The following is a 27,746-nucleotide window of genomic DNA, read 5'->3' as shown; positions in this document are numbered from 1 at the left end:
CGAGCCGCGCTCCGCGCCCGCCTCCCTCGCCAGCGGCGCCGGGCGGGCGGCGATGGACGGGCAGCCCCCGGCGGGCCCCGCCGCGCCGCGCTGGAGGCGGCGAGCGACCCCCCGCCCGCAGCCGCTCGCCTGGAGCAAGCCGCGGCCGCAGTCGTACCAGAGCCCCAGCGGAGTGCTCGTCACCGACTTCCCCGTGGAGGACAGGTGCGCCTTCTCCGTGACTCAGCCCGCCGGCACCGGCGCCCCCTCGCCCGGCAGCCCCGCCATGGGATCGGTGTCCAACGGCACCGTGCGGCCGCCGGGCTCCCCCGCGCTCTCCCCGGAGCGGCGCTCCCGTGTGCTCGTCCTGGCTCCGGACAGCCCCGTCGGTTCGACCGCCAACGGCACTATCTCCCCGCCGGGCAGCGGGCAGGGCCGCCGGCCGCGGCCGCCCAGGACCGCGGGGCTGCCCGCGCTGGCCCCGCAGCAGGAGCGGATCGTGTTCGGAGGCAGCGCTCAGTCCGCACCGCGCCCTCGGGCTGCCGGGCCCCCGGAGGAGCCGGGGGGATCCCCCGGGAGCGGCCGGGCTGCCGGGCCCCCGGAGGAGCCGGGGGGGTCCCTCGGGAGCGGCCGGGCCGCCGGGCCCCCGGAGGAGCCGGGGGGGTTCCCCGGGAGCGGCCGGGCTGCCGGGCCCCTGGAGGAGCCGGGGGGATCCCCCGGGCGCGGGCCGCCGGCCGTGGCGGGCGCGGAGCCCCCCGCGCTGCTGAGCACGCACAGCCCCGCGGCGCACAGGGTGGGCTCGCAGCAGCTGATCCCCCGCAGCCTGGCCGAGAGCCGGCCCGCGGGCCGCGCCCAGGGCCACGAGCGGGGCCTCAAGGTGCGCAGCCTGGTGGAGACACCCCGGCCAACCCCGGGCAGCGACCCCGAGGACGAGCCCGAGGGCGGCCCGGGCGCGCTGCGGCGCGGGCTGCGCTCCACGTCCTACCGCCGGGCCGTGGTCAGCGGCGTGGACCTGGACGGCTCCGCCAACTGCAAGAAGAAAAACAGAATGTCCCAGCCCATCCTGAAAGCGGTGGTTGAAGATAAAGAGAAGTTCTCGAGCCTGGGGAGGATAAAGGTAAGGTGATAGGTGAAGGTGTTGGCTCCGTGGGAGTGTGGCCTGCTGATCCTGCAGTTTTCATAAATGCTGGGAGTTTTCAGATTGCTTTTTTGCTAACGCAAAACTTTTCATAGTGGCTGTGAGTTTTAAAAGTGCTGTTTTCCAAGTGAGGTGTTGGAGATGGCGGGCTCTGTTGAAATTCGGGAGGTTCAGAGCCTTTGCTGGCTGCCTCCTGCTCGCCTTTCCTGCTGGATTCTCCAGCTTTCACAACTGAACCACGGGCTTAAAACCTGCGTCCCAGAAAGGAGTAAACAGGAAAAAAGAGGGACATTGTCTTAATAAAGTCTGCGTGCTAGAATAGAGACAGAAAATGAACTCCCTCTCTTCTCTGAGATACTACTTTTAAAGTATTTTTAAAAATCACTGAGTTATTTTTAAATTTATAGAAATCACTTCAGGTATTTTAATGCCTGAAAGTAAAAGCAGCGTGCCTGTTTCTAAATCTTGGTTGTAATCCCTTAGAATCCTGTAGTAGAGTTACACTGAATGTTAATGTATTAAATTATGAAGACATACTGATAGTGTTCTTTTACTCATCATAATGTAATATTGTATTTCCTTATTTTAGATATAACTTGTTACTGTATGAAATGTATTCATAGATTTCTGTGTAATAAAGTACATCAGGCCAAGAGCTGATGCTGTAGCTTTTAAATTAATAATCAGGTTTATAACAGTTTCCAGCCAGTTTGAAATTATGGTAGTGGATGCTTCTGTGAAAACACTGCAAGTGGTGAAATAGAAATTGATGAAATCGTGAACAGCTGCAGAGTGTGGTTTTGTTTGCTAGTAGACTTAAAACAGTGAGTTAAGTTTAAGATAGGAGGACGTGAAACTGCGTTGTCCTTACGGAGCTCTCTGCCAGTGGTGTTTTATGAAATAGACTCCTGGACTTGTTGCACGAGGACAGCTGTTTTATTTCAGAGGTTTGCTGTGCTCTCGGAAGGCTCCTTTAGGAAGTGCTCAGAGGGGTTTTGTTTGCAGAGTGGAAGGGCAGCCTCTCAACACTGCGCCTCTGCAGACAGCCCTGGGACTGGGACGAGTTCACTGAACCCCTCTCCAGCCAGTGCAGTGTGTTTTTGAAACACAGGGAAAATACATCTAAACAAGGCATGAGAGAAATGAAACTAGGGTTTCACTTTCTCTGGTGACACAATTGTTTTTACTGAACTCTTGTCCAGCACATGAAGTGTACAGATTAGGGCCTGTTGGTTTGCCCGAGTCCTGAATAAAACAGACATTCTTGTTACTGTGATCGTTTTGCATTCTCCTCCTTCTAACATATCTCTCTTTTCTCTTAAAATTATCTGCAGAAGATGCTGAAAGGACAAGGGACATTTGATGGGGAAGGTGAGCCCTGTTCTGTCCAGACTTGTTAATAACTCCCAAGGGAAATGAACTTCAGGATTGTTTTGCACGCTTCCTTTGTATGGAGTCAAAGACTCAGTACCTTGTTTTTCAGTAATGCAACTGAGATGTGGGACTATAATTTTGGCACTTTACCTACCTCAGGGCTATTCTAAAGACTATGAAGTGGCAGGCTAAAAAGGTGTGTCAAGGGCTTCTTTTCCACTGAAGCTCCTGTCCCTCCCAAAACCTGAGCTGTTGGCTGTGTTTTCCTCACCCTGACAGCTCTGTGCAGCTCCATAGTGGGCTCCTCCAGGTGGGGCTGCCTTCCTGCCTGTTCCTGGGGCTGTGCCCAGGTGCAGGACACTTGGTCTGTTCGGGGTTTGGGCCCTCCCTGCAGCACACCCCTGAGTCCTGACCCTGGGCTGGGGATCGCACAGCTGTTTCTGCCTTCTCATCAGCTCTGGGTGCTGGGCTGAACCCTTGGGCTCTGTAAGCATTTTCTTTTCTTGCTACCCAGGCTTCAGATATAAGTGTCAGAAAAACAGTCTGTGCAGCTGTATTTCTGTGTTATTCTGGGGTTTGCCAAGTTTGCTGCTTTTCCCGATATTTCAACAAGAAAACATCTATGATGAGTCCACAGAAATTCTGTTACAATAACTGCTACTCTCTGGGCTTTTCCCTGCTTAATGCCTCCTGGAGGTAACCTCAGCTGCTGTGTTACCTTCCTCTTGTTTCTGTTTTCAGAGCTGTGTTCTCTTTGCATCATCCCCTTTCCCACTCTTATTTGTATCTCTTCTCACACTATCTCCTGATGATGTTTTTCTGGATTCTCTTCCAATGGTCCTGTCTGTCTTGGATGATCCCAGCTAAGAACTTTCTCTGGAATGCCTCCCACAATTCAGTTGCTGTGCCAGTTTCCTCTGTTAAAAGTGTATGAACAGGACAGGCCCTTCCCCAGGAGCTGCTCCAAGGGCCACAGCTGCTCTGAGCAGGTGGGACAGACCTGCACAGCCAGGTGAGGGACTGCAGGAGCTGGGACCCTGCCTGGAGCAGCCAAACTTCCACTTCAGTTCCCCCTTCTCTTGTAGGGGAACATTGGATGTGACCCAAAGCCTGGCCCATCTAAAAGTACCTTTCAAAGCCTGCCTGCTTAATGGATGAATTTGTCTGTGGGTTTTTGTGGTGTTGAATTTCTGTCCTTGCCCACTGCTGTTGCCAGGGGTGTGTGGCCAGGGAGGTTGGGAAGCAGCAGAGTGCTCCGTGCCTGTGTTCCTTTGCCACTGATAGTTCTGAGTTCATGATGGCATAACTCAAATACACCAGCAGTGTATTTGGCCTTAAGGTTCATAGGTCTTGTTTTTACTCAGACAGGCTTTTAACTTTCTATTTGGAATAGTTCTGGCCTCAGATCTCTGAAACTGGGAAGCAGTGAAATGTGAAGACAGTATTTAGAGTTGACAGAAGAAGGGTTGGCCTGGGCAGTGTGCTTTTCCTGGACATGAAAATAGTGAGACCTGCAGATCGCTTGCTGCTCCACTGACACACAATCCTGTTTTCTAATTGCTGGTTAATTACAGAACTGGGTACAGCAAACCATGGAAGAAAAAATTGTTTGCTATGTTTTTTCTTGACAAAGGCCACATCTGTTCTTTAATTCGGTCTGGGAGGATCTTTGGGTACAGTGATCCATTGTCACTGTACTGCACCATTGTCCAGCCCAAATCAGTTGCTATCTTTGTCTCGTGGAGTGTGAGCAGCACAGTGACACTTTGGTTTCTTTCATTGTTTAAATGTTGCTTTAAATTTTTATGAGAGGGACTAAACTAACTTTCTAGCAAGGACTGACATGCTGTTGTTATTTGACAGAAAATGCTGTATTATATCAGAACTATAAGGAAAAAGCTCTGGACATAGATTCTGATGAAGAGTCTGAGCCCCAAGAGCAGAAGTTGGATGACAAGGTTGTTTTTCACTATAAGCCCCTAAGGTCAACGTGGAGCCAGCTCTCTGTGGTGAGTTGTATGGCCAGAGACAGGAACTCAGGGTGGGTTGCAGCAAAGTCTTCTCTTACTTGCTGCTGGAATTTTTGGCTGAAATTTGTCATCATCTTTTCCGCTTCATAAGAACGACATGGAGGTCCCAGTCAGTTACTGGTCTTTGTTTCACATAAAAAAACAATGAAACCAAGTTCATTTTAGAGTCCTTTATTTGGCAAAGACACAACTTTACTGATTCATTAAAAAAAGGGTTCTGTGAGTTCACTAAAAGGGTGAATTATACTAAAGAAAGGCTTCAGTTAGTTACAAACAAGTTGCTGCTGAATTGTTCTAAATCACTGCACACCAGCTCTTAGGCTGCCTGCAGTGCAGATGTTTGATGGAAAGCATTTTGAGAAGTGGAGAGCAGAGCTGGTGGTGCTGTGCTGTCCCAGCACAGGCTGGGAAGTGTCTGCAGGGCTTTGGCAGAGCAGCATCATGAAACAAAGTGAATTCATCTGTTCTGGTCAGGGCTGCAGTCTCACTGCCTCCCTGCTAGAACCTGACAGATTACTGATCACAGCTGCTACTGCCACAGCTCTTTCTCGTACATGTGATTTTGAGACTGAAGGAACCACAAAAATTCTGTGTTTCTGTGCTTATTCTTGGACCCTTCCTGTGGCTTCTGGAGGGATATCCCTATAATGAAGGCTTTGGGGTTGTTTTTTGTTAACATAACTTGTAGAATGTTGTAGATGCTCATCTCGGGCATTGGAGGGATTATGCCATGACAAGATCACCTGGAGTATTTGGCCATCAGCTCTGTATATCCCAATAAAGGAGGGATTAAGCCTCAGGGACATCCCCAAAGGCTGGTTAGATGGTCTGATTAGCAGAGCTGTCTTACAAATGCTGATGACCCTTTACACTTTAAAGTATTGAAAGATGAGTCTCTCTGGTTCAGTAATTACAAAGAAGGCAAGACAATGTGGTTTTGTAAATATGTGCTTTAATTTTCTTTTTCCAACAATCAAATACTTAAAATACAGTTCATTGGCTTCATGTTGCAAAAAAAAAAAAAAAGTGTTTATAATGAAGTTAAATTGGTTTTTCTGCCTTCTGGGCAAACTAGCAGTTAAATGTTCAACAGCTGAGGTATTTTGGAAGGAATGCTATTTAGTAATAATAATGATAATTTCAAAACACTAATTTGCTTTGATACAGAAATAGCATGAAGACCATCTCAGGAGGAGAACTGTTCTGTGCTGTGCTTCACTTACAGAAACTGACTTGTTCTTTACTCCTGCTCACACAGAAACTTGTGCGCTGTCTGTATTTGATTTGCAAAATTGGAAGTGGGGAGTATATGGGAGAAGGTGGTGCATGAAGAAAACAAAATCTGGGAATGTGATACTCATAGTGACTGTGTTTATAACTCTGGAAAAATTACGTGCTGTCAATGTGTATTAAGAAGTTAAAAAGTGAGTCTGGAGTTGTTGCAGGAAGTCAGCTGGAAAATGTCAGTCCTGGGTTTCAGCATGTGCTAGGAAAGGAGGAGGAGATTGCCCTCGCCTTCCCAGCACAGGCACTGCTCCTAAACACCAGAGACAAAGGCAGAGGGATCCCCTCTCCCTGCAGGACCTGCCCTGGCAGCTGCTGCAGCTCCCACCGCGCTGTGCTGGAGGGTAGTGCCCTTCAGGTGTGGAGTGCTCGAATTCTTTATGAGAACAGCAATATAAAAGGGTGTTTCTGTCTTCCTGAGGTGTATTCACACATGTTGATCTCGGTTGTGACTGGTTTCTCATTCATGCAAAAATCAGGTGCTGTGAGTGACTTTGGGGAGCCACTCCCAGGGTCACTGTCCAGGGCCACCTCCTCCCAGGGTCACTCCCAGGGTCACTGTCCAGGGCTGCCTCCTCCCAGGGTCACTGCCAGGGTCACTGTCCAGGGCTGCCTCCTCCCAGGGTCACTGCCAGGGTCACTGTCCAGGGCTGCCTCCTCCCAGGGTCACTGTCCAGGGTCACTGTCCAGGGTCACTGTCCAGGGTCACTGTCCAGGGCTGCCTCCTCCCAGGGTCACTGTCCAGGGTCACTGCCAGGGTCACTGCCAGGGTCACTGTCCAGGGCTGCCTCCTCCCAGGGTCACTGCCAGGGTCACTGTCCAGGGCTGCCTCCTCCCAGGGTCACTGCCAGGGTCACTGCCAGGGTCACTGTCCAGGGCTGCCTCCCTTCCCTGGTACCAGCCCAGACCCTGGTGTGGCTGTCTGGGACCTTCAGGGCTGATGTCTGCACTGGCTTGGCTCCCCTTTCTCTCCCTGTATCAAAGGGCTTGTGGTCACTTTGGCTATGGTGCAGCCCCTCAGTAAATTCCTGGTGAGTTCCCCCTTTCAGCACCTCCTTGTTTTGAAGGACCTTTTTGTCCCTGACTGGAGTTCACCTGGCCTCCTTTCATCCTTTGCTTCTCACCTCCGTGGTTAAATCAGTCATTGCTGGGGAAAAGCCAGTCCAGTGTTAGTAGCTGTGATGTTGGGCCTCTTCCATTCCTTCTGATCCTATTCTTAGCTTAAATGAAGTTTTTGTTTGCTTGGTGACCTTTTTTTACATTATTTCAGCTTAAACCTTTTGGACACATCGAAGTGGCCAAAGCAGTCTCCATCCATATCTGGGCCTGTCTTTGGAAGTGTTGCTGTAGATGGGGAGTGCCAGGCTGGGCCCTTGGGCTGTGAGCTCATGTGCCCTGCTCTGGTGTGTACTCAGTGGGACACACCCGTGTGTGCCAGCTGCAGTTGGAGCAGGAGTTCAGCCGGTGCCCCTGGAGCTCCTGGGCTCTGGCAGTGTCTGTGTTAACAGGGAGCACTGAAAGCTGGGGATGTGCTCCTCGCTATTTCCTGTCTTCCTGTATTTTTAGAAAACTCTTCCACTGCATGCAGAAAAAAGTTACATTACACCTTTCCGTGCCGTGGCACTTCCTCAGCAATGCTCAGAAGCGTTCAGGCTCCTGATTAAAATGTACTTTGATTGTTAAATAAAAAGCCATCTAATTAGCTCAGCATCCAGAAGTGTCTGCTTGTGGTGCTGTGGGAGTCTGGGGGTTGTGTCCAGAGGCTAGTGGCTCCCACACTGGAATGGTGCTGTAACTTCCACAGGCATTTACCTGTGACTGTACTTTGGTGTGGCACCTCCTTGTTCCAGCTGTCCAGCATTGTGGGACCTGCTGTGCAGGAATAAAATGAGGAATAATATGTCCTTTAAAATTCCAGGGAGCAGGTGGAGCAAGAAGAGAGAGCTGTTGGTGATAGCATGTTAGGAGCTTTTGGGGAAGCCTGACAGAAATGGGTGTGGGCTCTGGTGTCTGTGATGTGCCTCGTGCGTGGTGCCGTGGCCCTTTCCCTTCCCCTGCCCTGGTGTCTCTCCTGACCTGGTCCTGTGTTTAGGGCCAGGCCCTCCTTGGGGCTTTGCTCTCTAGGTTTTGATAGCACTGTATCTCTCTTTAATCACAGTCTCCCACAGAAGGTATTAAAGTATGGATTGATTTGTCTTTGTAGGTGAAGAAGAACGGCCTGTCAGAAGCCATCAGCCAGGAGGAGAGGAAGAGACAGGAGGTACTCGGTGCTTTGGGGCTGGCTGCTCAGAGCTGTGCTGCACGCCTGGCCCAGGGCTCTGGTGCTTGATGAGAGCTCATTGCTTGGCTTCCTGCTCTCCAGTGATGTGTCCTCTCTCCCCAGGAGTAAAAATGTGCCCAGTGTGTGCTGAGGTGCCTGTGTCCATCCAGGGGCTCCTGGGGTGCTCCAGCCTGGCAGCCCCAGGGTTGCTGCTGTGCCAGGGAAGGGGTGACAGTGACCTCCAGCTCACAGAGGGGGATGTGGCACAGGAGTTTTCATAGCTCTGGGGAACAGAGAGCAGCTTTTACAGAGCCCCTGGGCTGTAGCTGCCCCTGGAGCAGTGCTGGGCACAGGGTGTGCCTGCTGGAGCCCAGCTGGCCCCTGAGCCCTGGAGCGGGGCAGGGCCTCCCTGCCAGCAGCAGCAGCATCAGGGTGCCTGTCTGTTCTCTCCCTCTTTGGCAGCAGCAGCATCAGGGCGCCTGTCTGTTCTCTCCCTCTTTGCCCCTTGTGTCCTCTTCATCCACTTTCCTTTTCCCCTTTGCCCCTTGTGTCCTGTTCTTGTGCTGACCCCCCTTCCTCCCTGCAGGGGCCCTGTCCCAGGCAAGGAGAGGTTGCCAAGCCCAGCCTGGCCAGGGCAGCTGTGTCCCTGAGCTCCTCCCCAGGTGTGTCCTTCCACAGCCAGCAGGGCTTGGCTAGGAGCCTGCAGCATTACCTGCCATGGAAATCTGTCCCAGTGTCTTCTTTCCTCTTCAGGACATAGCTCAGCTCTTCCTGCTGGGAAGCTTTTGAGACATTTTGAGATATTTCAGTGATGTCCTTTAGCAGCCCTTAGTCTGTGTTTCCTGGAGCCATACTTGCATCCTTTCAAAAAGAACAAGTTCTCTGGATTCTTTTTAAATGTAAAGTCTTCAATGTTACCAAAAAATGTTTTCATGCCTGAGGGTTTTTAATTTGAATTTTAGAGGCCAGTTCTTTCAGTGGGAGCCTAAATAAATATTTTTAAGCTGTAGTTACATTACCAATTCATGCTTTTGCTGTATTTCTTTTAAACTGCCTTTTATCATTTATTCTTTATCTGTTCTTTGAATTGCTTTTTAGAGCCTATTAGATTATTTTTAGTTATATACATCATCACTGATTGTCACTGCAGAAAAATATGTTTGTCTTCTGCCTTGATTAATGTCCACGTCCTGTCTTCATACACATCCCATCTTTCAGAATCTGTTAGTGAGATGGATCTCTGTGCATATTTTGGCTAAAGAAAATGTGTCACAGACTGGTTTGAGCTAAAATTCTTTTCAGTAGGTCTTTCTTGCAAGCCTAAGGAACCTGTGTGTGTGTGTGCCAGCTGCAGGGTGCTCCTGGCTCCCTGGGAGTGTCACTGTCCTTGGGGTTCTCAGTCCCCTGCCCCTGGTCTGGTGCAGATGGACCCCAGAGTGGCTTCAGGTGCCACCAGGAGTGCCCAGCAGGCAGCAGGGAGCTGCCCCAGCCTCTGGGTGTGTGTCAGGCACCCTGCTCTGGTTTTTGTTCTCCAGAATGTGTTGGGGTCATGGTGAGGTGATTCTCTCTCCCTTCCTTGCACATCAGGAGCAAAGTGTCTGCCCCATTGCTGCCTTTGTTCCCAGTCTGGGAAGAGCTCCACCAGGGACCTCAGCCTGCTCCCCCCAGCTCACTCCTGTGCTCTTGGGGTCACACCTGCTGTTGAATTCTCTTCAATCTCCTGGTTTGCAGTTGCATTGAAAACTCTGAATATAGACTTGTTAACAGAGACTTTTTTTCAGTATTAAATAACTTATTTATAATGAATGATGCAACTATTATAGAGATGACTATTTAAGTAATAAACTCTAGTTTACATCCAAAACTTTGCTTTGCACCCCTGCTCCACGTTTTCTTTTTGTTTTTAAGGAAAAAACCCCAGTCCCTATAGTAAGTCTCTTTTTTTCCCCTTCACTTTGCAGGCAATATTTGAGGTGATATCTTCTGAGCACTCCTATTTGCTGAGCCTGGAGATTCTGATCCGGATGTTTAAAAATTCCAGGGAGCTGAGCCTCACAATGACCAAAACAGAGAGCCACCACCTCTTCTCCAACATCACGGATGTTTATGAAGCAAGCAAAAAGTAAGTTTGGCATTCTGCATTTACCAGAGCTGGGCATCCTTAAACAGAGCAGCAGGTTTCTCTTTGGATGCTTGGTTAGCCAAACTCCTGCTGGCCTGAAGGTGGAAAGTACAAGTGGCAGAGATCTGCACAGGAGTGTGAGCAGGGCTGGCCTGGGGTTTGTGTCTCTGGAAATGGGAGGGAAGGAAAGCACAGAGTGAATGGTAGTGGAAATCAGCATCCTTCAAATGTGAACATTCTGGGCTGATGCTGCTCAGGCATTCAGCCCTGGTCCTTCCAGGGCATCAGGTAAAGCTTAGTCTGCCCTGCTGAGCTGTTGAATTGGAGCTGGAGTTCCATGCTTGCCCTGGAGAGCTGGCTGGTGCCAGGTGGTGCAGAGGGTGCTGTGCCCTGGGTCTGTCACCCCTGTGCCCTGGGTCTGCCACCCCTGTGTGAGCCAGGGCATCAGCTGCTCTGCTCTGCTCTGCTGCTTTGGGGCACATTCCTGCAGTCTGCAGCCAGGGAAACAGACACTGCAGATAGTGCCTCAAGAGGGGGAAATGGCAGATCTTACATGATAGAGTGCAGAAAAGGCTTGTTCTGGCTGGTAATTACTGCCAGTGTTATTTAATCCGGGACATGCATATGTATGTGCTCTCAGAGTACTTCACACTCTCTTTCAGAAAGTTGCTGGATGTGGCTTGGCTTCCTTGCAATTTGTTCTGTTCACAGCAGCAGGTGGATGATGGATTCCACATAACTAAAGCATCAGACTGTCTGTGTTGCTTTTCCTAGCCCTGATTTGCAGTCTGGAGTGAGTGAGCACCGTGGCTGCAGTGGCTCTTGGCTCACCAGGGTACTGAGTGCTCACAGCTGTAGCTCTGGTCAGCTTTACATGGATCTCTACCTGTGGAACAGAGGAATATTGGCCTCCTTTCAGAAGGGGGGATGAAGGTTGAAAACAAGGATTCTGAATGGTTTTTTATTTTGTTCCCTGTTCTTTTGTCCCCTTTGTGAATTCTTCAGCACTAAACCCTCATTTATCTTGGTGGAACTTGTGAAGGTCCATGTCCCCAGTCACAGTAAAGTCATTTCTTGGCTTTTTTCTCTGAGACACCACAAAGTCTGTGGAGTTTGACATCTGTCACGCAGCAGTTTGACTTTTGTCTTCTGAAGTCCATGCAGCACCAAGATTTTGCTTTTTGGAGGCTGATGTGCTGTGTCAAGTGCAAACCCAGGTCAGGAGCTGCAGAGCAGGAGAACGTTTGGGTTTGGCTGGGGACCCTTCCTTTCTCCTCCCAGTCCCCTTTCTTTGTCTCTTGCAGTTGAGGCTGGGGCTTGTGTGGCCCTGGGGCCATCCCAGCTGGTGGCACTGCTGCCAGGGAGTGCAGCTCATCCAAGGCTTTAGTTTCCAGGAAAAGTTCCTCTTACAGGTACTCCTTACACAAAGTGTGAGGTGTAAAAGTCAAGGACAGTGGGGGTGAGGAGAGCAGTACTCTTAGGGAGCTCTAGCATCCTTTTTGATTAATAGTCTTCAAAGGAAGTGGGAGGGAGAGGGAAAAAAAAGAATGGAAAAATACCACACTAGCCTAGAATTATAATCTTATTCTTTCTTGTCTGTGAAGTCTCATGGTTTAAGAACTTGGGTTTTTATGACTTGGGGTAAAATCAGAAGTCATAACTCCTTTTTAAACTTAAATGAAAACATAATTTATTTCCCGAGTTTTGCAGTACTGTTAAACTAAAACAAAACTCTGTGCTGGCTTTGAGCAACGTCATTTCTGTAAACAATGGAAGTGATTTTAAACCAGATACCAGCTTGGTATCTCCAAACTGTTGCTTTCTATTTTCAGGGTGTTTCAAAGTAGCAAAATCCAGCCTTTTGTTATGGAATGGAGCATGTGTTCCATTCTGCCGGTTTTTAAGGAGCCTTTGCCCAGTACAAAACCTGAGTATGAGTGTAGTTACCAGTGCTTTTGGTTGCTTGGACAAAAGTTTGGTGAGCTGAAGTACCTGAGCTGATAAAAATACTTTATAAAAACCTTTTGTTGAAGCTGCTTAAAGCCTCTGTCTAGGAACTTTGACTTGGAACATGTCTGATGGCAAGTCTGCAGTAACCCCAGGATGGGCCTGGAGTGCCTGACAGGGCCATTCCTGGGGGAACAAGGCTGCCTTTGTTGGAAGCAGAATGCAGAGGGCAGAGACTGTCTCTGCTTTTGGGAGCTCCCTGGAATGTCTCTGGCAGAGGAGAGGAGATGAATAACCTGTGCAGCACGTGCTGTGTGTGTTGTGGAAACTCCTGGAAGGTGGCTGCAGGGAGCTGCAGCTGACTGGCCCTTGTGTGATGGGCTGCAGCCCAAACTCACCGCTCCAGCCTTGTGTTGGACTGGGCTGTGGGGCTGCCAGGGAGCAGCTCAGCCAGGACTGAGTCAGGAATGCAGCCTGGGAAATCGCTCCCAGGTCAGACAGCTCCCCAGCAGCCTCTCTGGGGAAAGAGGAATCCCAGGGAAATGAGGGAAGTGTCTTCAGGAGCAGTTGGTCTGCAGGGTCCCATCCCCAAGTTTATAGGAAGGAGGAGAGCTTCAGCATTTGTGCCTGCTCTGCCCTAGGCCAGCAAAGGGCAAATGCTTCTGTGGTCCAGAGCAGCAGTGGCAGAAAAGGATCCTAACAAACCATTATAGCAGATTCTGTCAGGTTTTAAACTCTTAGTCACAAATGACAGGATTGCACACTCTGGACGTGGTGGGCTCGTGGCTTGGCAGAGACATTCCCAGTTTGTGTTCCCGGTGTCTCTGGCTGTGTTTACTGGCTGAATGGACATTTGGTGTCCTGCCTGTGCCCGGTGCTGTGGGCACCTTCCTGCTGTCTGGGGACTCTCTGCAGCAGGATGTCCTGCAGGGCTGCTGTGGCCGTGCCCTGCCCTGGCTTTGTGCCAGGCACTCTGACGAGCTGGAAGGGCCAGTGGCTCCCAGTGGGACCAGCCTGGGGCGAGGGCTGGCCACAGAGGGAGCACAGGCTGCAGGGCCAGCTGCTGCTGCTGCTGCTGCTGCTGCTGCTGCTGCTGCCCAGGGAGAGCTGCTGGGTGGGCTCTGAGTGCAGGCTGAGGTGTTACAGGGCTGTGTGTGGCTGTGTGAGGGTTCTTCGTGACACTGTGGGACCTCGCCAAACAAACTGATTTCAGTTCTGCCCTTTATCACCCTCTCCCCAGCCTTTTTTATTTTGTAAAAACTGATTTTGATTCAGCATGAAAATTCTAGGAAATAAGACTATTTTTCCTATTTTTTCTATTTTAAATCCCCCTCCCCTTCCCTAAATAACAGTAGTGTTGCAGGTGTTCAGATAATGTCCCTGATGAGAAGGTTCAGATTTGGAGAGGTTAATCAGAAATCTTTGTTACTTCTAGCTGAAGCCATCTCAGGGTGGCAGTTGTTACTTCCGTGCCCCTGTCTCCAGGAGCAAGAGGCTGAATTCTGCTTGCTGCCCCTCCAGTGGTTTCTGTCCCTGGTGGTGCCACCCTGGAGCTAAACCTGCATTTCTGAATTTGGCCCTCGGCCTTCAGGAGTGTTGCAGAGTGGATGGTTCTTTTAAACAGTGTAAGGGGAAATCAAATTCTATCCTACAATGCTGTTTGACTTTCTCTGAATTGGATCTTACTTTAACCAGAGAAGTCCTGGATTTAACAGAGAGATATTTGAAGTAAATCCTTCTGACATTCAGCAAAAATAGCTGCACACATCACAGCAAATTCCTTGTTAGTTAAATAGAATGGAATCATTCCATCCCTCAGTCTTGAGCTTTATGGCAGAATCTATCCTAAAATTGTAAGAGAAAGGGTTTATGATGTGTCTGGTTCACTGATTGTATCTAATAATTAGCAGATTGGGTATGGAAAACTACAGCTTTTGATTCAAACTTTGATGCAGATTTCCTTATGGGACATATTGGGAGATGGAACTTTGGTATACTGTTCCTCTGTGTCCCTCTTTTCCCTTTTTTCTTTTCTTTTTTTCCTGCCTTCTCCTCTCCCATGTCTTTACTGTTCTTACAGGGACTGTCTCTGATGATGTCACTGATGAAGCAGCAGATAAATGCTGAAGGTGGAAGCTGTGGCCCAGCAGGGTCCAACACCTTGTCAGTGTGCCATAACACAGCAGGAAATGTTGGATTTCCTCATTTCCTGAGCAAAGTGAATTGGCAGCAGTGGGAGGTTCTCCCAGCCATAAACATGTCTGAGCAGAGAGAAACAAATCCCAGTGTGGGATGGGGCTCTGCTGTGCCTCCTGAGACGCTGCAGACTCCACACTCACAGGCTCTTTTTTCCTGTAATTTTATTATTTACGTGCCCCTTGGGGCTGGTCCTGGCACTAAACCCAAACCCACAGCACAGGACAAGTCTGTGGCAGCTCAGGATGTGCTGTGCCTGGGGGACAGGAGGTGCTGGAGGGGCTCTGCCTGCAGCAGGGACAGGGCTGTAACAAATTCTGCTCAACACTGGCAGGCAGAGCCCTGCTCATCAGCCAGTCCATCTGCAGCTCCTGTGTCAGAACATCTCAAAAACAAAACCCAAACCCAGACCAAAATCCACTGGATTGTCGTGGCTCTGGCTGACCCAGTGAGAGCCTGGCAGCCACTCAGTGCAGCAGCTGCTCCTGAGCACACCTGGAGAGTGCCTTAATTTAGTTAAGCCCAGTTGCTGCTGCTCATCCTGTTCTGCTCCTCTCACACGTTTGAGGTGAGTTTGCAAAGCAAACTGTGGGGAGCATCACTTGAAAAAGGTGGTAGATTTGAAGAGCCACAAAAAAATTGAATAAAGGGCTGAAATTAAATAAAGGAGATTTCAAAATATTGGAGCTTAATGTGAGCTCATGTGTTCTAAGTATTTCCTTAATGGTTTCTGTGCTGGATGAGAATTTTTGCATGAACTTGTTGACTCCAGGGAGTTGAGGATTCTTGCAGTGAATGCTGATGTACAGAGGCTTCAGCCAGGACAGCTTTTCATGTGTGAGGGGTGACCTGCAGAGCTGATCTGTGAGCTGTTCCACCACACTGGGGGATTTCCAGTGAGCTTCATGGAAATCAAGGCTTGTGCTTTGGGAACGTTGGGAGGGCAGAAGGCAGTGGGAGGCATCCAGTGGCCAGATGTGGGGCAGAGACAGACAACAGGGAAGCTGTCAGAACAAGCATGGTTAGGGCTCAGCTCAGGATTTTGGGTTCTGTGCCCGTTTTCAGTGTTTCCAGTCCCTGTTTGGTTCCAGTGGAGGACTGCAGGATGTGGAGCGCCGTGTCTTGCTCCACCACCACATGGCTTTGTCCTCAGCAGCCCCACGTACCTGTACTCCATCGAGCACTTCTGCTGCTGTGCTGCCTTTAATTGCAAGAGGAAATGTGTTAATGTGTGTATGAAGTAGTTTCATTTCTTTTCCAACTCTGTTTCTGGAAATTCTGGTCTGACCAGCTCAGTGATGCTGTTTGGTCGTGGCAGTGGGGGAGTGGGAAGTGGCTGTGCCAGCGCAGCTGCTGGGCTGCCAGGGGCCAGCAGCAGCCCCGGGGCCGTGTCCTGGGGCCGTGTCCAGCCAGCGCTGCCCTCGCTGCCCTGCCAGAGGAGGGACGGCCTCGCCCTGTCCCAGCCAGCCCAGCTGTCAGGGGAATGCTGCGAGGGGAGGATGCTGTCTGCATGTCAGAGTGAGCAATTGATTTTAACCCCCCAGGTTCTTTGAAGAACTGGAGGCCAGGCACCAGAACAACATTTTCATCGAGGACATCAGCGACATCGTGGCGAGGCACGCGGGCTCCACCTTCGACCCCTACGTGAAGTACTGCACCAACGAGGTGTACCAGCAGCGCACCCTGCAGAGACTGCTGTGAGCCTGCTCGGGGCTGGGGGACTCGGGGTGCCCCTCTGCCTCCTGCCGCGCCGGGCTGTCCCCCCCCGGGCCGGGCTGTCCCCCCCCGGGCTGGGCTGTCCCCCCCCGGGCTGGGCTGTCCCCCCCTGGGCCGGGCTGTCCCCCCCTGGGCCGGGCTGTCCGCCCCAGGCTGTCCCCCCCGGGCTGTCCCCGCTGTCACCCTCCTCCGAGGGCGCTGGGACAGCCCCTCCTGCCCGGTCATGGCTCACGTTCCCCTTCCTCCATCAGTGCAGTGTCACACAGTGGGACAGTGGCCCTGTGTGGCACACCTGGGTCTGCCCTCGCAGTCAGGGGTGGCAGCTCCTGAGCTTTACTGTCAGTGCTGGGGCTGGTGGATCTGAGGGAACAAAGCTGATTGCTGGGGTGGTCTGAGTCCTGCGAATCACACTTCCTTTTTATAAAGCAATGGTTTATTTAAAATGTAGCAACTCGCACAATCGCTGGTAGAACACACCACGGAGTTGTTTCTCCCTCTCTCTCCCAGAGCCACAAACCCAGCCTTCAAGGAGGTGCTGTCCCGGATCGAGTCCCACGAGGATTGCCGGAACCTGCCCATGATCTCCTTCCTCATCCTCCCCATGCAGAGAGTCACTCGGCTGCCCCTGCTGATGGATGTGAGAGCACCTGCTTCCCTCCTTCCCTGCTGCTTGTTCTTGCAGTGTTAGCATTCTCTCATACTCGTTCTGGTTCTCTCCAGTCTCTTTCTGCCTTCTCCCTTGCGCCACTCCTGGGCTGTGGATTATGGAATCCTGCTTCAGTGCTTTGCTGGCTGGGACTGGGCCCCCCTGCTCCCCCATTCACAAGTTCAGTACTTGGATGTTCTAGTGGGAAAATTGTGCAGTACAGGGTCAGAATGGTTCTGAAAGTCAAGAGGAACCAGCACAGGAATTGTATGTAGTGCCAGGATTGAATCAACCCTGCAGCTGGAAAACAAGACCTGCTGTCCTGTAGGATGGGTGAGGGCCCTTAGGCAGGGAATGCTCTTGGGAAGCTGAAGGATGGACTCCATTCCCGAGGGAGCTGTGTGTGAGTGGCACTGAGCTGTCCCTCCCTGTGCCACCAGGCACTCAGAGAGAGCCCTGGAAGTGCCAGGGAGTGTTTGTCAGGCAGAATTCACACACCAGGAGTGGGGTATTTCAGTTAAGGTGCCAGGACTAGGTGGGGAGCAGGACCACCAGCAGGAGTGCAGATTGTGATCAGGCTCAGAGCCAGAAACAGAACTGATCTTTTTGTTTGTATATTTTTAAATTGAGCACTGATGAATTTGATCACTTGGACAGTTAGTTCATTGATGGACACTGAATTCTCTCTTCTCTGCAGTACATTTCTAGGTAAAAAATGGAATAATAATGCAGTATTCCTGCAGAGTGTCACTGGGGGTGCCTTCCCCTTCTTGGGTTTTTTTTCCTATACCTCCTTCCCCTCTTTGGTTGAAATAACCTAAACAATCAGATCAAGCATTTTATTTCCCACTCTTTCAGTTTTGTTTTTTGTTTGGAGATGGTTGTATAAACCTCATCTGAGAGGTGCAAAGCATCACTTTGTTCCCAAACCTTTCCAGGGAGGCATTCCTTAGTGTGACCAAGTGACCACTGTTCCCTCTTTACCTCAGTCCACAGCTGTGATTCAGCTCCTGGACTTCAGTTAAGATGTGAAATCTCTGTGAGTTCCAGTCTGTGCTGCTTGGGCCTCTGAACTGATGTTTTCTTCCAGACTATTTGCCAGAAAACCCCAAAAGATTCCGCAAAATACGAGAACTGCAAGCAGGCTCTGAAAGAAGTCAGCAAGGTACGTTCTCAGGTCGTTCCTGAGTACTTCCAGGGAAAAATGGACATTTTCCATGCATAAATGATGCAGGCAGGGGAGCACTGAAGGCTCTGCATTGTTGTATTTGAGGAAGGGTGCTGGGGATTGGGTTTGTGCAGCGTTACTGGCTCCTGCTTGGGAGGAGATCCCAGAGTGGATGGTACCGTGGTGATTCTGGTTTGGGGGAGCAGTGTGGGAAGCGAGTCCAGCTGGGAGGGGGCTGGAGCTGATCATCCCCTGGGTCAGAGCAGTGGCCCTGCTCAGCCAGCACCCAGGCTGGGCCTTTGTTCCCCCTGGAGAGTCACAGGTGATGGATGGGGTTCCTGTGGGATCCCTGGGGTGAGGGGAGCCGGGAGCGGGGAGCCTCGGGGGCAGCCCCGTCCCTGTGACCCTGCGGACACCACGCTGGGGTGGGAGTGACCCCGCTGGGGTGGGAGTGACCCCGCTGGGGTGGGAGTGACCCCACTGGGGTGGGAGTGACCCCGCTGGGGTGGGAGTGACCCCGCTGGGGTGGGACTGACCCCGCTGGGGTGGGAGTGACCCCGCTGGGGTGGGAGTGACCCCACTGGGGTGGGAGTGCCCCCGCTGGGGTGGGAGTGCCCCCGCTGGGGTGGGAGTGACCCCACTGGGGTGGGAGTGACCCCACTGGGGTGGGAGTGACCCCGCTGGGGTGGGAGTGACCCCGCTGGGGTGGGAGTGCCCCCGCTGGGGTGGGAGTGACCCCGCTGGGGTGGAAGTGCCCCCACTGGGGTGGGAGTGACCCCACTGGGGTGGGACTGACCCCACTGGGGTGTGTGCCCCTCAGCCAGGGCCCTGCTCAGCCCCGTCCCTGTGGCCCTGCAGATGCCATGCTGGGGTGGGACTGACCCCGCTGGGGTGGGACTGCCCCCACTGGGGTGGGACTGACCCCATTGGGGTTTGTGCCCCTCAGCCAGGGCCCTGCTCACCCCGTCCCCTTTGCAGCTCGTGCGTCTGTGCAACGAGGGCGCCCGCAAGATGGAGAGGACGGAGATGATGTACACCATTAACTCCCAGCTGGAATTCAAGATCAAGGTAGGATGAGGATCGTGGTCCTGAGCAGCCAGGACAGGGAACAGGGGAACTTCACCAGCATGGTCATATCCCACAGTGGTTCTTCAAAAGTGAACTGTGTGGCACGACAGAAATTAAAACTTTTGGTGAAGTATTTTGATTTTATTAGAAGGTGATGCTATAGCATAAGGGATTTTGAATAAATACTGAGTGTAGACCATTCTTTGCTGTAAAGATAAAACTGCTGTGAAGATTTTGGCATTAGGAAAGAGGCCAAAGGCTGCTGCTCACTGCTCAGATTTGCTTGTGTGCCTGATGGGAAAGGTGTGCCTGGGAAAACACTTCCAGGCCAGGGAAGGATCCAGGGCTGTTTGTCCTTCCCCTCAAGGCTGGGATATCACAGGTTTCCATTAAAAACTTCCTGTACAATCAGTCTTTTGTAGGAAACAACAGCAGACCCAGTCATAGGTAGGGGAGGTTTATTGGACATTCTTCAAGTACACTTATTGTTTCTATTCGGTGTTTGCTACAATCCCATTTCTAGAATTCATGTCTGATACCATTACACATTCTTTTGGGGATTCTTTTGGGAGAAGATTGTTTCATTATCAGGCATGTAGTGAGCGGAGGTTGGTTCATGGTTTTAAAAGCACAGCTCTTGAAAGGCCCTGGGTCAGGCTTGGGGAAAATGCTGCCTCCAAAAAAACATTTTCAACTTGCCTAAAGTATTTTTGTTCTCAAATTTTGTCTAAAAATTGATAGTAATACTATTTGCTTATAGCAACAGCAACAACAAACAGCACTTCTGGGCAAGTGACACCAGAGCATTTCCTGGTGGGTGGTACCAGACTCGAGTCTGCAGTGAGTCCAGCCCAGTGTGGGGCTGAGCTGCCCCCTGGTTCCCCCAGATCCCAGGACTCCCTCAGGATCTGGGCCTGAGGGTCTGGGGTCCCCTGCCCTGCCTGTGCTGCTCTGGGGCTCCTGGGTGACCCCACCTGCCCTGGGGCTTTGCTGTGAGATTTCCCTTTGTGCATCCTTTGCAGGCCCCAGGGCAGGGATCCCAGCTCTGGTTAAAGGCATTCTTCACTTCTGACAGCTCTTTTCTGCAGCAGGGACATGCTGCACGTGATCTGCTCCTTTGGCAATTAAGGAAAACTTAAAGTAAATCCAAGCTGTCTCTGGAAGAGAGTCAATTAGGAAAATGGGGTGAACTCATTTGGAGTACAGATTAGAGGAACTTTTTGTTCATCCTCAAATAGAACTTTTAAAACTATTTTTTGCTTGTAAACCAATCACCATGGGAATGTAATTCTGTTTTATGGCCATTATAAATTAAAGTATTTCTGTTCTTGCCCAGTCTCACAGAGTTTTGGAGATTTGTTTATTATTTAGTTAGATGTAACTGTGGAGAGCTTCATGGGAGCCCAAGGGAAGTGACTCAAATCTCGTGGTGCTTGTGTACATGGCTCAACTGTGGAATTCAATTTTTAATGAAGTTTCAGCAGTTTTTGTTCCTAAATTTTACATCTTTTGCACGAGAGAAGTTGTGGGGGTTTGTTTAGGGAGTCAGTGTTTGTTCTTCCAGCAGTGAGGTCCCAGTCCCAGCCCTGGGTTTGGCTCAGCAGGTACAGGCAGGCTGCAGTTGGCTGGGCCAGGGATTAGCAGATACAAAAAGCCAACTCATGCAGAATGGGGGAGGCAGCTGACAAACTGCACGAAGGAATGTTTTTTACAAGTATGTGGAAGGTGCTGAAATGAGGGGCAGACAGGCAGTTGTGTTCATTAGCCTGGCCCTTGGTCTGCCTCAGTGTCTGTCTGGGGCAGCCTCAGAGGGGTCTGTGTGACCAGGACAGTCCCACATCTCCCTCCACCCTCCTGGCCCAGAGGAACAAAGGGCCTCCTGCACTGGGGATCATTTGGATTACTGAAGGCAAGTCTTCACATCAGGCAGCTCAGACCCTCTGGGGCAGCTGCTGCAGGTGGTGGCCCTCACCTGGGGAGATGGGAGCTCCTGCTCCATCCACGGGGGCTGGATAAAGAGAGGAGCTCAGGATCCCTCCTCAGCCCTTCCCAGTAGAGCCTGGCAGTGGCTGAGACCCTTCAGGAGAGCAGCAGGGCCGTGGGGACGCTCCCGGGGGGCTGCCGAGGCGAGGGAGGGAGGAGGCTGTACCTGCCCCTGCCAGGTGAGCAGGGGCTGACACCCTGCCTGCCTTTCCTGGGGACACCGGCACGGGGGTGATGTCACTGCTGCTCCAGGGGCACAGGGAGTGAGTGTCACCTGTGCTCCAGGGGCACAGGGAGTGAGTGTCACCTGTGCTCCAGGGGCACAGGGAGTGAGTGTCACCTCTGCTCCAAGGGCACAGGGAGTGAGTGTCACCTCTGCTCCAGGGGCACAGGGAGTGAGTGTCACCTCTGCTCCAGGGGCACAGGGAGTGAGTGTCACCTGTGCTCCAAGGAGAGCAGTGGCAAAGGGAGTGTCACCTCTGCTCCTGAGGTGCCGAGGACACTCCCGCGTCCCCTGGTGCTTCGGGGGCTGCTCCCACCCTCAGACACACTGCTGAGGTCGGGCTTTGCTCGGTGCCCTCAGGAGCTCTCACAGCCTGTTCCAGCCCAGTGGGATCAGTCAGGGCTGTTCATTTCTCTTTTCCATGAGCAGTGATGGCAGGTGCCCCAGTGATTCCCAGGTATTTGCAGCTGCTGCCTGTGTGTTGTAGCAATGATGCAGTCCCTTAAACTTTGGTAACCTCTTTGTGTTTGTAATCTCTGAGCTTTGAGTTTGTTCAAGCATTTTTCCCAAATAGATTGTTATCTGGTTTTTAAAGATTCTCTAATTTGGAAGGATGACAATGTGATTTTCTTGCCTTGCAGCCGTTTCCACTGGTTTCCTCTTCTCGGTGGCTGGTGAAAAGGGGTGAATTAACAGCATATGTAGAAGACACTGGACTTTTTTCCAAAAGAACCTCTAAGCAGCAGGTGTACTTTTTCCTCTTCAATGATGTCCTCATCATCACCAAGAAGAAGAGGTAAGAGCTTCACCAGTAGAAAACTGTTTTTGTGTTCAGTCCTCGAATCACAGTGACTTTTAGCTTGGTCCTGGCTGTGGAATGAGCTCAGGAGTTATTGGAGCCTCTGTCTTGGGTTACAAACAACAAGTAACCGCTTGTTAAACAGAATTTACTTTTGGCAAACACAGTTAAGATTCCAAATTGTCAGAGGAATTCAAGAGATGATTCTTTATGCCCTAGCAAAGACAAGTTTGGGAAGGATAAAGTATTGGGGCTGCCCTTTCCCTGCGCACCTCCCAGGACTGCAGGAGCATGAGGCTCCCTCTGCCCCTCGGCTGAGCCCTGCTCCCACCCGCAGCGTTGCCATGGCACCACAGCGTGGACAGAAATGTTTGTTGCTAGTTGGGGTTGAATGTTCCTGGTTTTCCTTGAGCAGCTGAATCTCAGAAGATTCTTAACATTGCACTAAGACACCTCTCCTCGCTTGGTGCTAAAAATGGGCATTTCTGAGGCTGCACTTGGGGCTTTACCCAGAGTTCATCCCCAGCCCTGGCTCAGCAGCCACTGCCCGGCTCTGCCCTGGCTCTGCCCCGTTCCATGTGCTGGAGCTGCTGGGGAGCTGTGGCTCTGACCTGCTGGAGATGCAGAGGAGGGAGCCAAAGGGCTCTCCAGTCACAGGGCTGCTCCCCAAGGCTGGGCAGGAGGGGACACGGGGGTTTGGGATGTGTGCAAGGCTTTGAGAGGGATAAAAATCTGCTCTTCCCCCCTGTCCAGATTTTAGTTCATTTGGAGTGTTTCTCCTGCCCGTTGTCCTTTTGGCCCCTGCTGTAGACACAGTCTGATTTTTTTAATGATTAAAAACGGCATTAGACTTGCCAAGCAGTGATGCAGTGTCCTGGGAGGAGCAGTCAGTGCCAGCAGGTGTGGGGATGCTGGATCCTGAGGAGGGGTTCAGCCCAGCTGTGGCTGCTGCTGGGGAAGGGTCAGCCCAGTGCTGCTGACACAGGCCTGGCTGTGGGCTGGGTTAGGGCAGGAGCTGAAATCAGTGCAGTGCTGACCCCCAGGGCTCGTGGGAAATGCACTGAATGCTTTTACACGTGTCTGGATTCCCTGCAGCAGGAGGCTGATCCAGTGGGTTGGTGGGATGGAAGTGAGCAGTAGGAAGGATTTGTAGAGGTTTATCTGCTGATTAATTAGTAAGAGGTTCTGTTGTGATTAGCTGTGCATGTGTACAGACTAGTTGATTAATTTGTAAGAAATGCATTTATTATTCATTGCACAAATGCATAGACACATTTCTTTTTCAGACACAAGATTCTCATGTAGTGATGGCTGCACTCCCAGCTGGGATTGCCAGTTCTTCCCTTGGTTAAGGAGTTATTTAGACTAAAATACTGAACTGACTTCTTTAAAAAAAGAAAAATACACCTCCAAAAATCCCCAAACTTACCCCAAAAACCAAGCCCCAGTCAACCCTTTCCCTGGTTCAGGGCATCTGAGCAGGACTGGTTCCAATAGAAGCATGTTGTGTGTCCATCATTGGGAGTGCACAAAGGCATTCTGCAGGAGGAGCCCAAAGCCCTGGCGGTGTTTGTTTCCCAGAGCACCGGTGAAAATGTCCCCTGGGGCTCGGCTGGGGCTCTGTGCCACCCCAGACCTCTGCAGAAGCCGGTTGTCCCCGTGCGGAGCTGGGAGCTGTCCCTGTCACAGGGACGCTGTTGGCCGTGTCTGTGACTGGTTGCTCCCAGACAAACCGAAGGGAATCCGAGCCCTAACCGGAGCTGTGTTGTTGCCGTGCCCGCAGCGAGGAGAGCTACAACGTGACGGGGTACGCGCTGCGGGAGCAGCTGCTGGTGCTGCCCGGGGACGCCGAGGAGCCCGCGCCCGGCTCCTCTCCCGGCAGGGGCGTGCCGGGGATGCTGCACCCCGGCAGGAGCTCTGCATCCCACCTCTTCAGGCTCGTGCTCCTCAGCAACCACGCCGGGGACAGGGTGGAGATGCTGCTGGGAGCAGAGACGCAGTGAGTACGCGTTCTGAAGGGATTTCTTCACCCCGTTGTCTCTGCAGGCAGCTCCTCCTGCCCTGCCCAAGGCAGTCAATATTCATTTATTTATTTCTATTACTTGTTCTGGTTTATTAATTTAAACTGCTGGGTAAGGCCTCCATTACCCTGCCTGCAGAGATGAGTGTAGCTGTGCCTCGGGCAGGTTCCTGTGCAGGGCCAGCCCTGTGCTGGGTCCCTCAGCCAGGGGTCAGTGCTGCCAGGTGGGTGTCCCCGTGGGGCTGTCCCCGTGGGGCTGTCCCCGTGGGGCTGTGCAGGCACAGCACAGAGTGCTGAGTGTCCCCAGGCACAGCCACAGTGCTCTGGGCCCTGGGGTGGTGCTGATGGCTGGCTGGGGCAGCAGTGGCTGCAGGGTTAGAGCAGGAGGAGCTCTGCTCTTTGCTCCCTGGGGCACCCTGAGGAGTGCCCTGCCTTGGAAAGCAGCAGCAGCCAGTGCCTGCTCTGGGATGTACATGTGCCATCATCTTCCACACAGCCTCCCAGCGCTGAAAGAGTTCATTTGTTCTGTAGGAAGCTGGAGGCAGGACAGAGACATGAAAGGGACTGCTCCAGACGTGTCCCTGCCTGGAAAAATCGATAGTTTTAGGTTGGCTTTCAAAGTTTAGAATAACTGTGAAATGAACTGAAGCTCATCAGTGCTTTCTATTAAAGATCTCATTATGAAAGCAGGAGATGATTCAGACTTGTTTGGAAATGCAATTTTATTGGGGAAAAAATGCAGGACATTTTTAGTTGTCTGGGCTTTGTATGAAAAGACATTTTGTTCTGCAGACTTATTATTGATTTGTTCTGTGCTGTTTGCAGTATAAATAGCAGTCCAGCTGATCATCACTCAGAGCAAGAGTCTGAAAAGCATTCCTGTATTTTAAGTTACCTATTTTTATAGTCTTATCTTTTGAGTAAGATGGGAGGGGAATGTCCAAGGCCAAACAGTTCAGAGAGTTGAGCGTGCCTTCGGAATAGTTTTGTGCAGGTAAAACTGAAACGTTTTCTCTGAGCCAAAGATTTCCAGTACAGTTTGATCATGTTTCACCACCTCCTGTGGCATGTGGGTCCCAAGGAGAAAAGCACCAGTGTTAGGTGAGAGCTTTCTATCGGCCTGTGAGGAAGGCAGAGCATACACAGAGCTGGTGATACACAGGGTGCTGAAGGGAGAGGTGCTGGCACTGGGAGAACTGGGGCAGCCTCAGAGCTGAGCATTGCCCAGGGCAGGAGCTGGGACACAGGTTCTGCCTTGCAGGAGTGACAGAGCGCGCTGGATCAGGGCGCTGGGGCAGGACGGCGACGGGCAGCACACGGACAGGACCAGTAAGTGACAGCTGCGGGGCTGCTGAGTGCTCCAGGGCAGCCCCTGCCCTCGGGGGCTGGGCTGGGCTGGGCTGGGCTGGGCTGGGCTGGGCTGGGCTGGGCTGGGCTGGGCTGGGCTGGGCCGGGCTGGGCTGGGCTGGGCTGGGCCGGGCTGGGCTGGGCTGCCCTAAGGCACGGGGGAAGGTGTAAAGTGGGAATGTTTTCAATAAGTGGTGATGTGTTGTAATAGAAGCCCCTGCCCTGTGGCTGGTTTAACTGAGCCTGGCTCTGTCCTTCCAGCCCTGGCTCAGGTGGAGACCATCAGAACGTACACAGCCAAGCAGGCCGATGAGCTCTCTCTGCAAGTCGCTGATGTCGTTTTGGTTTATCAAAAAGTGAACGATGGTGAGTGAGGATTTTGCTGTCAGTAACCATTTGTCACCTCTGCAGGGGGATCCAGCTACACAAACTTGTTTCCTATTAGCACAGGGCTGCAGTGAGTTCAGCTTCCAAGGAAAACGTGGGCATTTGGGTTCAGGTTTCTAAAGGAAGCAGCAGATGTAACCAGCTGTAGAACGTGGCTGCTGGCCAGTTTTGGCATGGGAGGTGTCCACAAATAGGAAATTGAATTTGTCTAAAACCACGGAGCTCAGACATTCTAGCGAGTGCCAGGGTTGTCCAAGAGAAACAGCCCCAGTCTGTGGTGCCATGGCCTGGGCTTTCCTGCTGCATGTCTGGCACAGGGCGCTTGCTGAGGTTTGACACAGGATCAGGTATCCCAGGATCACCCTGGTTCTTGCCCAGACCTGCCCACAACTGCACTGATAGCACCAAGTGCTGGCTCAGGGATGCAGGACACAGTCAGTACTCGAGGGACTAAATTCTAACTTGCTGTTGCTCAATTACCTGTGAAATCAGAGATTCTGTCGCTGTACTATAGCATTATCTCAAACTGTATTTGAATGACAAAAAAGACAGCAAAATTATGCAATGCTTTGCACATAGTATTTTTACCTACCCTGGCCGGCTTAAAAACATCTGCCAAAGCTGTCCTGAACTGGTACTTGATTCCCAGTCAAGGCAGATGCAGAGTGTCCCTCAGTGCCCCGGGGGGGTCATGCAGAGGTGTCACTGCTGTCCCTTCCTGCAGGCTGGTACGAGGGGGAGCGGCTGCGGGACGGCCAGAGGGGCTGGTTCCCCTCGGAGTGTGCCAAGGAGATCACCTGCAGGGCCACCCTGGACAAGAACATGGAGCGCATGGGGCGCCTGCTGGGGCTGGAAACCAACGTGTAGCCCGCTCCTCACCGCCGTGGGGCTGCTCTGGGACGGGACAGCAGAGCCACAGCCCGGCAGCAGCACGCCGGAGCCTCGGCATCCCTGCTCTGCCAGCTCCGAGCTGAGCCCCGGCCCCAGCAGCAGCAGCTTGCAGCAGTGGCTGGGCACTCCTGCAGCTCCTGCCCCATCTGGTTTTGAGCATCTGGAGTTGTTTTCAGCAGTCTGGGTGTCCTGCTCCTGAGGAGCTGCAGCCCCAGACCCCGTGTCAGGGGACACTGGCCCTGTGTCAGCAGCCCTGTGGCCCTGAGTGCCAGCTCTGCACTCCGTGAAGGCTGACCTACCTCTGCAGGGGATGCAGGGCTGGCACCACCTCCCGAGGACTCTGCAGCTGCCCCTCCGTGAGGCTGCTCAGCCTGCTCCCAGTTCTGCTGTGGGCACAGGAGTTCTGCAAGCCAGAAGGCAGCACCACCCTCTGCAGAGCAGGTGCTGCTGCTCCATCCTAGCCCAGTATCTCACTGCAGAGTGGCTGCTGGCCGTGGGGGCAGTTGGTTCTGGTTTCCTCAGCTGTCAGCTGCGGTCCTGCACTGCCCTTTGTGCTCCAGAACAGCACTCGGGTGATGGGGAGAACATGAAATGCACCCGTGGCTGAGCAGAGCTCAGGGCCGGGGGCTGGAGAGGGGTGGGAGTGTGATGAGAAAAACCCTCCCTTTAAGGACCAGCTGCTGCCTCAGCAGTGTAGAAACCAGGGGACAACTTGTACTAGCAAGGCTTTCTTCCTGTTGCCTTCCCCAGCCCCTGCTGGTTTTTATCCTGCAAGATGCTGATTTGAGTGGTGAGTGAATTGAGTGTTTGTAAAGATGTGTAGCTCTAATAATTTAAACTACATGAGGAAGGCGGTAATTTTGTACAAAAATACTTACCTGGACAGTGTGACAGGGTTATACAGCCCTGCAAATTAATTTATAAGTGGACTGATTAAATAGTAATGAGAGAAACTGTAAATTGAACACTTATTTAACATAGTAAAAACACTGCTACTGTTTTAACAAATTTTACTGTATACATGTGGATGTTTAACACATAACTGAATGTACAAATCCAGGCATTAATTTTATTCAGATTTTTTTAATACACTGTATATATTTTTCATACCTAGTTTTTCCAAAAATGCTGTAATGTTTTGTAAAGACATTTTTCATTTTTCCTATTG

At 51.8% G+C, this 27,746-nt stretch overlaps 1 protein-coding gene across 1 annotated transcript; it reads left to right on the top strand.

Moving 5' to 3' along the window:
- ARHGEF26 (Rho guanine nucleotide exchange factor 26) lies at positions 1-27,746 on the top strand. The gene is made up of 14 exons (XM_084212072.1): positions 1-1,096; positions 2,452-2,488; positions 4,355-4,500; positions 8,009-8,065; positions 10,027-10,187; positions 15,875-16,027; positions 16,554-16,683; positions 17,783-17,857; positions 18,839-18,928; positions 21,776-21,930; positions 23,717-23,932; positions 25,215-25,282; positions 25,562-25,666; positions 26,412-27,746. Exons 1-14 carry the CDS (start codon positions 53-55, stop codon positions 26,552-26,554), a joined length of 2,580 nt encoding a protein of 859 aa, XP_084068198.1. The 5' UTR covers positions 1-52; the 3' UTR covers positions 26,555-27,746.

This window comes from Fringilla coelebs (genome assembly GCF_963513975.1).
Source record: "Fringilla coelebs genome assembly, chromosome: 10".
NCBI lineage: Eukaryota > Metazoa > Chordata > Aves > Passeriformes > Fringillidae > Fringilla > Fringilla coelebs.
Note: the sequence above shows the minus strand (reverse complement) of the source record. Positions and strands in the feature narration are given on the sequence as shown.

Coding starts and splice junctions, on each gene's coding strand:
- ARHGEF26 (XM_084212072.1), top strand. CDS start 53: ATGGACGGGCAGCCCCCGGCGGGCCCCGCCGCGCCGCGCTGGAGGCGG. Junction 18,929..21,775: donor AGCTGGAATTCAAGATCAAG/GTAGGATGAGGA, acceptor CTTGCCTTGCAG/CCGTTTCCACTGGTTTCCTC. Junction 21,931..23,716: donor ATCATCACCAAGAAGAAGAG/GTAAGAGCTTCA, acceptor CCGTGCCCGCAG/CGAGGAGAGCTACAACGTGA.